Raw genomic sequence first — 15,799 nt, forward strand, 5'->3', positions numbered from 1 at the left:
AACGTAGGGCTGTATGAGCAAGACAAGATAAGGTCAGGGATGAAGGAGTCACCGACCTTCTTCTGTTCTATCAAAAGGACAAGATAAAGGTATGAATGATGAGACAAAGAGTTTTAGGAGGTCAGCAGGTTGTACCATTATTTTTGATGCCACTATTTGATCAACTTCCTGAATAAGCTCGGGTTATGCAAACTGGTAATGATTATGTATAAATACTGAATCGATTCTTTATGCAAGAGTGACTGGAGGAAGAATTAGCAAGTTGTAACGACGGGTCTCTGAACTCAAGTTTTTGTCAATACTGCATGCAGTCTTTTGGAAATAAAGACAAGTTATTTTGCTTGAATGAACTTTGTTGAGCCTTTCTACCACAGTCAAGAAGCAGGAAAATTTCCACTTCAACACTCCCCAACATTATTTGTTGATTTCAAAGTTGCTTGCGTCCCTCAGTTTTCACTGCTGAAAACTATTATAAATAGTTCTATAACTCAACAGATTTCAATTCCGTCCCTTTATAAATGTCTGCTTTACTCTAAAATTATTGCTCTCCTCAGAGAGCCTGTATTATACATTTGACTTGTGTGAAAAGGTTAACAAAGAACAACCCAGCACGGGAAACAGGCCCTTCGGCCCAACGAGCCCGCGCTGCCACATCTTCCTACACCTACCCTGCCCTGTGTGTATGTGAGTGGAACCCCTAATGTAGCCAGATTCAGGGGAGAATAATGTCAATTTGGTACACCAATCAGCCTAAGAGCACATCTTTGGGGTGTGGGAGGAAATCGGAGCGCCTGGAGGAAACCCACGCAACCACAGGGAGAATGCGCAAACTCCCACAGACACAGGCCCAAATCCATGTATCTGCACAGCTAGCAGTGATAGTCACTGAGCTGTTGCGGTGCCCATCTGCTGGTCCAGGATTAAGCACACACAACGACACGAAGTACTAGGCCACTCCCGGAACCTCCAAGAGCAGCCCACGCACCACCCACCGTGTGCATGCCCCTCGTTTGACAACAAGGTGGGCAGACACCTGTGGAATTAAAAGACAAAACATTAACATATAAAACTACATTTCCGGTGTCATCCCGAGGCTCTGACCCTATTTAATACCCTCTACTATAACCCTCCACCCTTGTTTCGCTCATGTGCCTAAGTAAACCTTAAACAAGTCCAACGTGCCTGCCTCCACCACCCTACTCGGTAGCGCGTTCCATACCCCCCCCCCACGACCCTCTGCGTGAAAAGACTTCCTCTCGTATCCAAATTATACTTCTCCCCCCTCACCCTTAGATCGTGACCTCCTAATTGTCCCCAATCTAGGGAAAAGCCTACCACTGTTGACGCTATCTATTCCCTTCATTATTTTATACACCTCTATCAGATCCCCCCTTAATCTCCATCTTTCTAAGAAGAAGAGCCCCAGTTTCTCCAACCTTTCCTCGTAACTCAGTCCTTCCATGCCAGGCAACATCCTGGTAAACCTCCTCTGCACCCTCTCCAGGATCTCCACGTCCTTCCGGTAGTAAGGTGACCAGAACTGGACGCAGTACTCCAAATGCGGTCTAACCAATGTTCTGTACAACTGAAGCATTAGACGGCAGCTCTTATACTCTATACCCCTTCCTATAAAGGCTAGCATTCCATAAGCTTTCTTCACAACCTTCTCTACTTGTGTCGACACCTTCAGAGAGTTGTGAACCTGCACTCCCAGGTCCCTCTGTATTTCTATACTCTTAATCGGTCTACCTTTTATCACGTAACTCCTCCCTGCATTATTCCTTCCAAAATGCATCACCTCGCATTTGTCAGGATTAAATTCCAACTGCCATCTATCAGCCCAATATACCAACCTATCTATATCCTGCTGTGTCACCTGACAGTCCTCCTCAGTATCTGCCAATCCTGCCATCTTGGTGTCATCCGCAAATTTGCTGATCACACCACGTACACCCTCTTCCAAGTCGTTTATATATACTACAAAGAGGAGAGGTCCCAGTACTGAGCCCTGCGGCACACCACTGGTGACTGACCTCCAGCCAGAAAAGGACCCTTCCACTAATACTCTCTGTCTCCTATTGCCCAGCCAGTTTTCAATCCACCTAGCTGCCTGTCCCTGTATCCCATGTGCCTTAACCTTTTCTACCAGCCTACCGTGAGGGACTTTGTTAAACGCCTTACTGAAATCCATATAGATGACATCAATGGCTGGCCGTTAAGTGGCAGAGTGGTTTGCATTGCAGCTGCACAGCACTACGGACCCGAGTTCAATTCCCAGCTTGGGTCACTGTCTGTGTGGACTCTGCACAGGTTTCCCCCCTCCAAAGTCCAAAGATATGCAAGTTAGGTGGATTGGCCATGCTAAATTGACCCTAGCATCAGGGGGATTAGCAGGGTAAACGTGTGAAGTTATGGGAATAGGGTCTGGGTGGGATTGTGCTCAGTGCAGACTCAGTGGGCCAAATGACCTCCTTCTGCACTGTAGGATTCAAGGTCTGCATGCTTGCACAATGATCACTCACTATTTAGTTCCATGAGCATGGATAATAAGTACTGTAATACAGGCTCTTTCAAACCATTGAGGCCCACTTTAACATGTGGATATTCGCATGACATGTTTGTCAATATGCTTGGTATGCTAATGAATTGACAGGCCTTGTGGCATTACACCAGCAAGTCTTGGTTTAGTAAATGGAAAATTAGACATCCTGTAACATTTTGACTGCACTGCTGACACCTTATATAAAATAAGTTAGCTCTGTGGATTGAAATCAACTGTGGCCAGTATGTTCTTTTGTACAAGACCTCTTTACGTACATCAAAAAAAAAAGGTGCAGGCTGGGCAGCACGGTGGCTAGCATTGCTGCCTCACAGCGTCAGGGACCCGGATTGGGTCACTATCTGTGCGGAGTCTGCACATTCTGTAACATCCCAGGGTGTTCCCGTTTCCTCCCACAGTACCAAAAACGTGCTGGTTTGGTGCATTGACCATGCTAAATTCTCCCTCAGCGTACCTGAACAGACACTGGAGTGTGACGACTCAGGGATTTTCACAGTACCTTTATTGCAGTGTGAATGTAAGCCTACTTGTGACTAATAAACAAGCTTTACTTTTACTTTGTTGTTGGTATCAATATTCAATGTAAAAATCTGAATGCAGCACAGCTTCATAATTTGTTACTCTCAAAGTTGGCTTGCAAAGCAGTTTAAATAATACAACACGGTGGCACAGTGGTTAGCACTGCTGCCTCACAGCATCAGGGACCCAGGTTCAATTCTGGCCTTGGGTGACTGTGCATCTCCCCATGTCTGCATGGTTTTCCTCCAGGTCCCTTCCCCACTCTAGATGTGCAGGTTGATTGAGTATGCTGAATTGTCCCTTAGTGTCAGTGGGATTAGCAAAGAAAGTACGTGGGGTTACAGGGGTTGGGCCTGGGTGGGATTGTCATCAGGGCAAGTTCATTGTAGAAGCAGCCATTTGGCCCAATAAGGATTTTAATGATACCTTTATAAATCTCTTTATCTATTGCTCATATCTCATGTTATTCCAGCCAAAACTTTCAATTTGCTAAGCACTTTGTGAAGCGGTCATCTACGTGTTTAATTCTAAACTGCAAATTGACAATATGCAAGTTTGAAACCATATCATCTTGGAGTCACGTTTCTGAAAAAAAAATCCAATAGAAAGTTAAGGTTACCATTTCATTTTCCATTCAAGCATAACTGAAAAATAATGAATTTAGTCCATACTTCTGGAATTGCTATGTGAAGTTCTAGGGCTTTTATTACATGAAGAATTTGCTGACTTGCTCTGATATGGCAGTACCAATAATCCCTCAACAAGGAAGATCCTGCATAAGGGCAAAAAAGTGACAGCACATCTCATGCTAAGCATTGGTTTCATCTGTGAAATCTCTCTGCTTACTGTACAAAATGAAAAGGAGCATCATTGATGGAGCATATGACTGTATATAAGCTGCACTGAAGGCATTTACAAAATCAATGCAACATGCATTAATAATACAGATTCAATCTAGATGAAGTACATGGATGAAACTTCTATTAGTCAAATTTGCCTTATGGACACTGCTCTTATCAAATGCTTTGCTACTTGTCTGCTAACACTTCTGTGTTTGATGATTAGATCAGAAAGAACTAAGCTTTCAAAGCTCCAGGAATCAAGAGTATGAATATCATAGCTATAATATTCTACTTTTACAAATTATCCGTATACTTTGATTGCAATATCATTTAGTTGGTGGTTCTTTCATCTCATAGTTACCACAAAAAAAAATCGCATTTTTTTGTTCCGTGTTTGAAATGAAATAGATGACAAAACAGCACAAGGTAGAAATATCTGGGTGCCTGAAATCTTAGAATTCTACTGCCTAGAGGTTGCTAAACCTTGCCCAAGTAAAATTTTAACTTACTCTATATACACTAATGGTTTGGGTTGTGGTAATTAAGTACCAATGAATGATAAAGCACCAATCTGGGCAATTCATTTGGGTAACACTGCAAGTATCTAGAACAATATAGGTCCATTGGGCTAGATTTTACCATCACTCAAATTGCTGGTCATGTACTTAACAAAACATTAAAAAGGAACAAAGATACAGTGATGCCTTGTGTGAAACTAATGGGTTTTTCAGCACTGTTGCCCAATATATGTATCACATCATGATTCATTGTTCTGAAACATTTCAAGCACCATAAACATCTGCAAAAGATAATTCACTAAACCTGAACACACAAATCAAGCCATCTGGTTACTGAGCGAGTCAATGAAGCTAGGACCCAATGGATAAAAGATCATATAAAAGACATCATATTCTAGAAACCATAAGAGCTAAGCCAAGATGGAGTGAGTTTAAAAATGTATTGAAATGGGAATAGAAAACCAGCGTGGAAGAAATAAAACAAATTGCGGTAAGTATTTCTGTTTTTAGATCTCAAGATGGTTCCAGAGCATGGTGACTTCTGAGCTCTCTGCAGTATACTCTCTAATTCTATGCTTTTAAAACTCTACTTGATCTCTTATAAATTCTCTAACAATGGCCTACTTTATATTAAGTTCATCTTTCTCTATACCATTGCTATGATGGTAACACCACATTCTGCATTCTCACCTTTCCTTCTCCTCTATGAACAGTCCACTTTGTTTGTATAAGTGCACGAGAAACAATACTTTTCACTGTATACCAATAAGTGATAAAAATAAATCAAAAAAAATGTAGTGAAACAAGAGGACATTACAATAAGATTAAATAGCTTTCCATTACTAAGTGTTCAAAGATAAATGAAAATGTATCTGTATATAGTTACAAGTTCTGCTAAAATAAGAACAAAGTTGAAGTCGCATTAGAACTGCCAGTTTAAAGCTATTCATGAAATACGAAGTACAGCTGACAGATTGGTTATGTTGCTGACCAAACACAACTTTCCCCCATTATCACTGAAAGCAGAAAAAAAAAGCTAATTGTTAAAAGTCAAGTGTTAGAATATTCCCTTTCTCCAATAAAGGACTTAAGGTCTGTTGTACAGTTTGATAAAAATGGTTCAGTACCAGGTTGGAGATATACTGCACCTGTACTGTGATTACTATTCAAAGGTTATTTTTACAGCCACATGATTTTGGCACATGCAAAGATTTAAAATCAGGATCCAACTTTTACTTAATGGGTCATTCTAGCACTTTCCCTTCAACGGGAAAATAGCAGTACAACTGCTTGTGATTGTGTCGGTGAAACGAAACCAAAGTTCCTGAAGAGAATCTGATACCCAATAATGATCCCACTGGGGGAAAAAAAAATCAAAATGAAATGTCAACTGATTTGCAACACACCTGAAACATTTGAAAATTTGCTTAAGTTTCAAAATGTCATGAAGTTCCTTTGAGTGCTCTTCACATCTTCTGTAAGTACCAAGCCAATGCTATGTTTGGAATTTATCAAACGTATTCCCCAATTTCAATAATTTTAATGTAATTTACTTTGATCTCCAAAGCGGTTATCGATATATTGTCATTCCTGCAAATTAATGACCGAGAGTTGGTACAAACCCTGCATGCCTCAAATGCGTACCAAAAATTGTGTATTCCAAGGTGATCAATCTCTTGGCAACAGTTGTGTGATGACACAACATTAGAAAACTAATATACAAATCTGCATATTTCCAGTGGCAACTGTGAACTATTCAGCAACAACTCCAATCTAAGCATGCCTGTACATTTGCAAAATTCAAGACACAGATTTCCCACTAAAATCATAACTATGAATGAACCATTGTGCACTGAACCTTGAAAAATATTAGCAGGTACTTATTTGCAGTGAAAGTAGAACATGCTTCTCAAAATAGTTTTGAGCAAAACTGGGGTTGGGGGGGGGAAAAAAAAAGGGGAGGAATGCTAAAAAAGCTTTTATTAACTGGCACAGAGCAGGACTATTAGATCAGGTAAGAGATTGAATTTTCTTAAGTCATAACCTCTTGACTCAACAAAGCCAATCTACTAGCCATGAGATATGTTTGACGTGTGATGAAATACTCTCTGCTTGTCTGGGGTGACTGCAGCTCCAACATTTGAGAGGCTGAATACCATCCGGAACAGAATACCCGCAGCTCATTTGATCAACATTCCACCAATATACTCTGGCTGCCATGTGCCACCCCCCAGACACTGCAGCAACTCAAAGCTTCAATGGCAGCATCGCTCTCACATCCACCACTTCCAAAAAGTAAAACGCCAGAAATGCAGAGGGCCACCAACAATTGCAACTGAGACACCATCCTGAGTCCTGTACTGTGGTTGTGATACCGTGGGAGTCCATTCAGTCGCACAGAAAGCGGGGATTCAAGAAGATCCACCTTCTCAACAGGGAACGGCAACAATAGTTGGCCTTGCCAGTAACACCTCCCAAGAATCATTTTTTAAAAAAATCTGTATATGACACCTACACTGCGGATTGGCGGTAGATAGAATTTAATCACTGCTTTCTACATAATGCCTCAGCTATTCCACATGTGTGCTGAATAGCAGAATGTAAATGATAATCCTTTTAAAAATTGGAAACATGTTAGAATTATCCAGGGTTAATCTGACCAGGCATATAGGAAAAAGTGTGTTTGGGACACATGCTTACATTTTCACAAAATGCCCCTCCAACAGTACGGGATTGTTCCAATGAATAATCGAGCAAGATTTACCAAATAGCACATATTTTAAAACGGGGCGCGAACTCCCAAAACTTAGCAGCAGGTAAGATCAAAAGTAATAGTGAGTGGTGTAACATTTTTCATCACTTGTCTTTTAATTTCTCTTCTGCCGGTGCTCAGTGAAACATCGATCTGAACGCACAGATATCCACATGCTGGCAATTCCTGAGCTCTAGCCCTGATTGACTCTTCTGGCGACCAATGAAGGAGGGAGCGCGAAAGTGCCTGGGGATTGGGTCAAGGAAACCCAGTCATCGAACTCTTCACATCCCTTTCGGCATGACAGGCAGCGATTAGGATAACGGTGGTGACAGCGAGAGGAGATATTGAATGCCAAAAGAATGGGGTGACAAGAACCCCAATTTATTACATACAACATTCCTTTAATACACACCGAAAGCGAAATCAAAGGTAATAAATCAATCAGGTTAGATTATTTCAGGCAAGAAGTATAAAAAATCAATTGGTGACCAATTAATCATTAGGTTAAATTAGTTGAGGCAAGAAATAAAGGTAATAAATAAATCAATTGGTGACCAACTAGTCATCCGGTTAGATTAGTAGGGACCATTTAAAACGTGTTTTTTTTTTAAATGGATTTGGACAGAAATAGTCCCTCCCCGATCATTTCAAATTGGTGTTACAACTAACCCTAAAACAACCCCGATGACTGGGCAGATGAATCTTGGCTGTGTCTACAGGTTGTGTTCAAATATACAATCTTCACCGTTTGGATAAAACGGAACTCAAGTTGAAAGGTGGTGTTTCTGTATCAGAATTTTTTTAAAAAAATAATATCCTGAAGTTACTCACATACCCGGGTGCTTGCTTCACTTGGTGTTAGTGTAAATGTGTTCACACCTCACTTATCGCCTCCACAAATTTGTCTCAAGGTTCGCGATCTTAACGTTGACAAAGTCAATGAATTCCTTCTGCAGCAAACTTAATGACCTGCCAGATATCAAATAAAAAGATCTGCCCTGCAATGATTGTGTGCCACCCCAGCACAAGGCGGTGGTACCGAACTGTATTTTCACAATTGCACTATCTCCATTCATTCATTTATAATAAAACTTGAGACACCCGCAACTACCAGGAGTAGCTCCTGTCAGCATCTCACAGCTTGTACACCTACCTGCAGGACACGGTAATCTCTACTTTTGTGGCCGGGATGCTTCCTTGGATTGGATCGAACTCGCTCACAGAAGCCATATCATCGAATTTGTCCATCGCGTCTTCCATCGGCATCTAGTAATCCCAGGCTGGATCTCCCAGCGCCAACGTCACACCACAACAAAGCCCAAGGAATGGCAATTAAAGGCTGCCTGCCCTCCTGGAAAAATTCAGCAATCAGGAGTTAGGGCAGCCGGCACCAGACTTTTGCCTCTTGACACTGGAACGCTGCTGCACTCATATCATTCAGCCGCAGCCCCCGGTCGAAATCGCACACAGCTCACTCACCCCGCGTTCCCTTAATTACAGTTTACCGACTGAAATCATACGCTCCGCCCTCCGGTTCTAAAGATAACTTGCACTGCTTCTCACTGTCAGCTTTCATGGAAAGTCCTAGAAACCGTCTACTGAGGCATCATTAATACAGCGGCACCAATATTACTCTCTCCCAGGTGTCGAGAGGCACACGTTACATCCATCAACTGTGTGCGTTGGAGCTCCTTAATAATGAGCAGTTAATGTGCAAACAAAGTGAATTCATTCGTCCACAATAAGGCGACAATAACACCTTACTGGCCAATGTGATCCTGAACTACCGTTTTGATGGCACAACTTGGATTTTTTTCCCTCCTTCTTGTCACTAACCATAAAGGCACGAGTGTCACAATCGTGGTCGAAAATGTCCCACTTTGATTGATACATTGAGGTTGGCGGAGTGACCGAATTATTTTGCAGTTTTTAACCAGTGCTCGTTGCACAAACTTTGCGACTTACTCTTAACTTTATCACGGCACGTTATTTGTGAAAGATGCATTTTCACGCAGAAGCGGTTGTTCCTTCCTTACACCACTTACCCTATAGCTACAAATCAATTCATTGTGCATTAACTTTTTAAAATTCCAAAATAGTTGCAGCACCAATTTGACAAGAAACTCTTCCGCGCCCCCTAAAGGGCAAACTTCGAGAAGCGAGTATTGAGAGATTTCACACACACACTCAAATCTATTAAACTTTTGAAGGCATCTTCCATCCCACTCTTCATTCAGAATGGATTACAGTCAACTCTGGTAAAAGGACGCGTGGTGTAATGCATCGAAGCCCAGCCCCTACTGCAATCTATGTGATCCTGCTGCAAACCTCACCGCCAGCAGTGTGAAGCAACATGCTCAACTTGTTTGTCTCACAGATGCTTTGCCGGGTTCGAGGGCTTTATAAGCAAAGTAATCGCCAATAATTAGCATCAACGTCTGAAGCTAGTAAACAAACTTCTATTTCCAAATGCTTCGGTATCACAGTCCAAGTTAGCAATAGAAATGGCATTTCCACGTTAACATCTTGCTGCTCTGGAGTTGAAATATTAATGAAATAATGTATGAATTATTTAATTAAACTTTTTCTCCTGCAGCATCCCATGTGCATCATTCTTAAAAAGATCAGCCATGATCTTATTGAATAGCTGGAGAGACCAAATGGTCTAAGTCCTGCTCCTACTTCTTATGTTAACCGAAACAGGAAATGCTGGAAAATCTCAACAGGTCTGACGACATCTGTGGACAGAGAAAAGAGCCAACGTTTTGAGTCAGGATCCTGACTCAATATATTAGATGGTATTTTTCAGCCGTGCTCACCCCAAAACCGGAAAATGCTGCCCGAGATCAATGGACGCCTGCATGGTCCGCCCCATGTCCCCACCCACTACCATTCCTGTGGCGGGTGGGATTGGAAAATTCTCCCTGTTAGCTCTATTCTCTCTCCACAGATGTTGTCAGAGATTTTCCAGCCTTTTCTGTTTTTGTTTCAGATTTCAGCATCCCGCAGTATTTTGCTTTCATTATGCATCATTCTTAATGCACATTGGCTACCACGTTTCTTGGGAAATGGTACTTTGTGAGTTTTCCCCGACCAGGAGATCTTTATGGGAGGAGCAAATGAAATGGTATCAAATAGTGGAGGCCTCAAGTTCCAGACATTTCAGTGCAGCGCTGAGGGAGTGCTACACTGTCGGAAGAATAGGGATGTTGGATAGAGCCCCCATGTGAAATCTCGGGTGAAAGCAAAAGATCCCATGACACTATATTGAAGAAGAACAGTGAAGTTGTCTTAGAGCACTGGCCAATGTTTATCCCTCAATCAACATCACTCAAACTGATTTTCTGAAAAGACTTGCATTTCGGTAGCATTTCTCATCGGAAGCCTCAAAGCATTTTGCCATCAATGAGGCGTTTTTAAGTCTGGTTGGCAGCTGTAAACCGGACAACTAATTTGCAAACAGCAAAATTCCCCCCAAAGAACAACAATGTGTTCATGGCCATGGATAAGCTGAGTCAGCATGGGCCTGGGTAAGCTGGGTCAGTGCAGACTCAATGGGCCAAATGGCCTCCTTCTGCGCTGTAGGGACTCTATGGTTCTCCCAAATGCGGCCTTGGGATCTTTTACACCCATCTGAGCCTTCATCTCGAAAAGAGGGCAGCACAGTCAATGGTGTAGCATGATCTTAGTACTACACTGCAGCCTTGATTTTTCTGCACAAATCCTGGAGTAAGAATTCAACCAGGAACCCACTGACTCAGAGGAGAGAGTGCCACCGATATCTGGATGGTGGTTGTGAGATGGGCAGTACGGTGGCACAGTGGTCAGCACTGCTGCCTCACAGCACCAGAGACCTGAGTTCAATTTCCAGCTTGGGCCACTGTCCGTGTGAAGTTTGCTCGTTCTCCCTTTGTCTGCATGGGTTTCCTCCCAAAATTGCCCCTTAGTGTCAGGGGGACTACCTAGGGTAAATTTATGGGATTATGGGAATAGGGTCTGGATGTGATCGTAGTCGATGCAGTTTTGATGTACCGCTGTCTGTGTGAAGTTTACTCGTTCTCCTTTTGTCTGCGTGGGTTTCCTCCGGGTGCTCTGGTTTCCTCCCAAAGTCCAATGGTGTGTGGGTTAATGCATTGGCTATGCAAAATTGCCTCCTTCTGCTCTGTAGGATACTATGATTGTATCTTAATGTGTCTAAACTTGGCTGCTGGGTTACGGTGATGGGGTTGCGCTGGTTAAGGTGCTCTTTTGGAGAGTTGATGCAGTCTTGATGGGCCAAATTGTCTCCTTCTGCAATGTACAGGGAATTCTATTGTTGTATATCATATCATGAACTACACTTCATAAAATAATTCATTCACTGTGAAGCACACCAGGAGGTCCTGAATGTCACCATAAAAATACAAGTTATTTCTTAGTACATGGGAACCAGTGTCTGTCCTGTCTCCCAAGGAATATGACTGTTCATTCAAAATTTTGGAGTGGCCCACATGTGGCTCTAAAATGCTATCAAGTGTCCTACTTAATCCTCTATGTTATCCATTACTATTGCCGACAACCTGATTGTTAATGGTATGCTATGTTTTTGAGTTTAGTGTTGTAATGGAAGAGATTCACAGGGAATGAAATTGGTATTAAGTTTGTGGTGGTCTGTGTATAGTGGCTAAAAAAAACACTATGATATTCTGACACTTAAATAGTTTTGACAATGGCCTTCATTAGCCATGGCATTGAGTATACAAGTTGAGAAATTATGCCACAGTTGTATAAATCATTGGTGAGGCTGCACTTGGATTACTGTGTGCAGTTTTGATCACCCTGTTTTCGGAAAGTCATTGGGAAGAGTGCAAAGAAGATTTACAAGGATGGTGCCAGGATTAGTGGGCCTGAGTTATAAGGAGAGGTCTGCCCAGCTAGAACTTTACCCCTTGATACATAGGCGAATGAGGGGTGACCTTACTGAGGTGTATAAAATCATGCAGGGCATAGATAGGATGAGCTTTTTCCCAGGGAAGGGACATTGAAACCTAGGGGACATAGATTTGAGGTGAGAAGGGAAAGATTTAAATGGACCTGAAGGGCAACTTCTTCCTGCAGAGGGTTATGCGTATATGGAATGAGCTGCCAGAGAAAGTGGCTGAGACAGGTACAATGGCAACATTTATAAAGCATTTAGATAAGGACACAGAGGGAAATGGTTTAGAGTGATATGGACCAAACATGGGCAATTGGGAAAGAAGCAACTTACCTAATAAAACATAAATAAACCAAACTCTTAAAGCAATAAGGCAGTAATGACAGACATAGAACATAGAAAAACTACAGCACAAACATCATTGATGCTAAACACACAAAAAAGAATCTAAATTGAACGCAGTTGTGAGTTTGCAAGTAATTTATTCATTAACTGGATATATCATCATCAGGTGTTTTCACATGCTGGTTTATATATGCTTGCAAAATGATCAAAACACCGGAGTCATTCAGTATATCCTATTATAAGAGACTGTGAAGTGGACTTAGCGCATGAATATGGCCTTAAAGTGGAGTGTCTATTTGCATATCCGAGTAACATCTATTTAAAAAGACGCTGAACAAAATATAATGGACACGTTGAGGAAGATGAAATTATATTTTGCAAATAAGTAATAGATATGAAGAAAATCTTCATCTTGACCAGTTATTAAGTTCTGACGGCAAACTGGTGGCAATGGCACAGACTGGCTGCCGTCATGGTGAAAACAAACCCAATTTGGGTTCTAGTCTTTAATCATGGTGCGAATGGTAAATAGGATAAGATAGAAATGGTTTTAATGATCTGTTTTTATTTAAAGCAAACATCCAATAATTGCCACCATTTAGGCCATTAGCCAGAAATAATCAAAGGTCAGTGTCAAAAGTTGTGATTGCAATAGAAGACAAGTTTCCTCTCAGAATGGTCGCAGGAATAGGAAGCCAATCAAATGATGAGGACAGTCATAAATAGCACTTATCTGAGAATCTTGTATATAACCCTGAACTGCAGTATGAGCAACTTGTGGATCTAATATTATACCTGGAAAATGCAGAATTCAATCATTTTATGTAGCATTTTTATAAAGAGCTGGTTGGTTAGTTTACAATTTATGTAGCAGCGCATGGCTGGTATTGACTTCTGCCAAACCTTGCTGAGAAACATGTGATTCAACAAACCTGGGAATTCTCAGGGCCGTTGTGTCTTTCACAGCAATACCACAGCCAGCGTGTGTTTGTTTTTCAGAAGTGTGATTTATGATTTTTTGGAACAGTCTTTTTTTTAAAGAATTTGAGTAATCAATCTTCAGCAGTTCCAAAATCTGTGATGTTGACAGTGCTCAGGTACAGATCTGCAGAGCCCTCTATTGGTCAAATTTGTCTTCAGCAACAAGTACCTCAGTAACACAGTGGGGATGGATTCTTCGACCTAGGCGCGCCAGGAGGAGCAGATCACGTTAATCCGGGAAAATAGTGCGCAGGCCAAAAATCATCGCACTCGGCACCAAACGGTTTGCGATTCACCAGCCCCTTTCTAATGGCGTGAACCGGATTGTGAGGCCGATTTGAATCACAGAATCATAGGATCCCTGTAGTGCAGAAGGAGGCCTTTTGGCCTATTGAGTCTACACCAACCACAATCCCACCCATTCCCGTAACCCCTCATATTTACCTTGCTAATTCCCCTGACACTAGGGTCAATTTAGCATGGCCAATCAACCCAACCCTCACTTCTTTGGATGCTGGGAGGAAACTGAATCACCTGGAGGTGACATAGGCAGACCTGGGGAGAATGTGCAAAATCCGCACAGACAATGACCCAAGTCGGAATTCATCCCGGGTTACTGGCGCTGTGAGGCAGCAGTGTTAACCACTGTGCCACCATGCCACCCATGAGATTTGCAGGAGATTGACTGGATTTCAATTTCATTAACAAATTCAGCACCTGATCCCACCCCTCTCACTGAATGCTCCCACCTCTCCAGTGGCAGGTCACACTAGCATAAATCATTACTAGTGGAGATCTGCCGTAATGGTCATGCCAGGGTGGGGTTCGAGAGCCATTGGAGCCCCTGGGTGGTTGGGAGTGATGCCCGCTGGGCAGAGTCCACCTGGCAGTGCCCAACTGGCTCACCGGCAGTGCCTGGCAGCGGCCACAGGGCACCACGGCAGTGGCCATTTGACACCATGGCAGTGCCAGTTGGACACTGACAAGGTACCGGTGGGCACTGCCAGTTTGCCAGGGGCCGTACTGGGTGGGTGGAGCCTGAATAGGGACCATGACAGGGGTGCTATGCAGGGACTGGTGGGTGGTGTAGGGGCCTGACAGGGGGTTTGTTCAGGGGTGGATCAAGAAGGCAGCCACAATGTGGGGACATATCAGGAGTCTTGATGAGGGGGGCATGTCGGGTGTTGTGATGTCGTGCCAGGCGTCAAGAAGGGGAACCCATCAAGAGAGCCCTGATGCCCCATTTGCGGAGATGGGGTCTCCCAGTGCACTTGAGATTGGGCTTGCTTGCAAAACAGTGCCTGAGTGCTCTGAAGCCAGGCTCATTTATGTATTTAGGCCCCACCATCCTCCTCCCCTCCACCACCCGTCACTTCCATCCCATCCCTCCTCCTCCTCCTCCTCCTCCTCCTCCTCCCCCCCCCACCCCCCACCGAACACCACCTCCAGTATAGGCGTGCAACTCGACATTAACCTAAAAAATGACTGACTGTGAGAGGATTTGCATAGCGTGTCCAAGTGTCCAACATGGATTGCTCTGTTATGATACTTAGAAATGTTTTGGGAGAATTCCACCCAATATTTAACTTGAACAAGATTTATACCTTGCTGCTAAGAAAAGTAATCCAACATTAGGGAAGGAATGGGGCCAGAGTACAAATTACATTCACTTCTGTTACTGAATTTAAAATAAAATTCAACATTTAAATATTCCAATCTATATCCAGGTGCGACAAGAAATTTGCTCCAAATTGCAGTTAAGTTTCCTTCCCAACGCTACAGATTTCTCCATACTTCCATCCCAAATAAGATGACTACTTTTAACATAAGATGCACTTCATATACCTGGAATGTACCAAACCGTGTCTTAACTATAATATCGCAACAACAAAATGAAGCTTTTTATAGCTTGTTATAGGACTCAGTCCCTTAATCTTGCTGTGTGGTGATAGTACTCAAAATGGGTTTCGATTGCCCAAACAAGATGACTTTATCTGGATTAGCAATGAACGTCCCGAAGTTGGCATCAATTTCTTTGGACTTTGGAGGGTGGTGAAAATAAGTTTGTGTGTTTCCCCTGTCCAGATGTATAGCATTAGTTGGCTAATCAAACATTTCTCTGAAAATCAATGGGCATGCAGTTGCGAGTTTGAGGAAAATGTTTATTTGATTTAGTAGTGGAGAACCAACAACAATTTAAAGTTTACTTATTTCTCACAAGTAGGCTTACATGAAAACACTAATGAAATTACTGTGAAAATCCCAGTCACCACACTCCGGCGCCTGTTTGTGTACACTGAGGGAGAATTTAGCATGGCCAATGCCCCTTGTCTTTGGTCTTGGGAGGAAACCGGAGCACCCGGA

At 42.6% G+C, this 15,799-nt stretch overlaps 1 protein-coding gene across 4 annotated transcripts in view; it reads right to left on the reverse strand.

Annotated features, from left to right (window-relative positions):
* cpne5b (copine Vb) overlaps positions 1–8,475 on the reverse strand; it is a 602,363-nt gene extending 593,888 nt beyond the window's left edge. For 2 of the 4 annotated variants that reach the window (XM_080209680.1, XM_080209681.1), the window contains exon 1: positions 8,348–8,454. In XM_080209680.1, coding sequence (XP_080065806.1) covers positions 8,348–8,454 — 107 coding nt within the window. Of the gene's footprint in view, positions 1–8,347 lie in introns of all 4 variants that reach the window. The other 2 variants (XM_080209682.1, XM_080209679.1) reach the window with 2 other exon arrangements.
* Between the last annotated feature and the right edge of the window lie 7,324 nt (positions 8,476–15,799).

The sequence above is a fragment of the Carcharhinus amblyrhynchos genome, chromosome 22, assembly GCF_965287045.1.
Source record: "Carcharhinus amblyrhynchos chromosome 22, sCarAmb.v2.hapA, whole genome shotgun sequence".
Taxonomy (NCBI): Eukaryota; Metazoa; Chordata; class Chondrichthyes; order Carcharhiniformes; family Carcharhinidae; genus Carcharhinus; species Carcharhinus amblyrhynchos.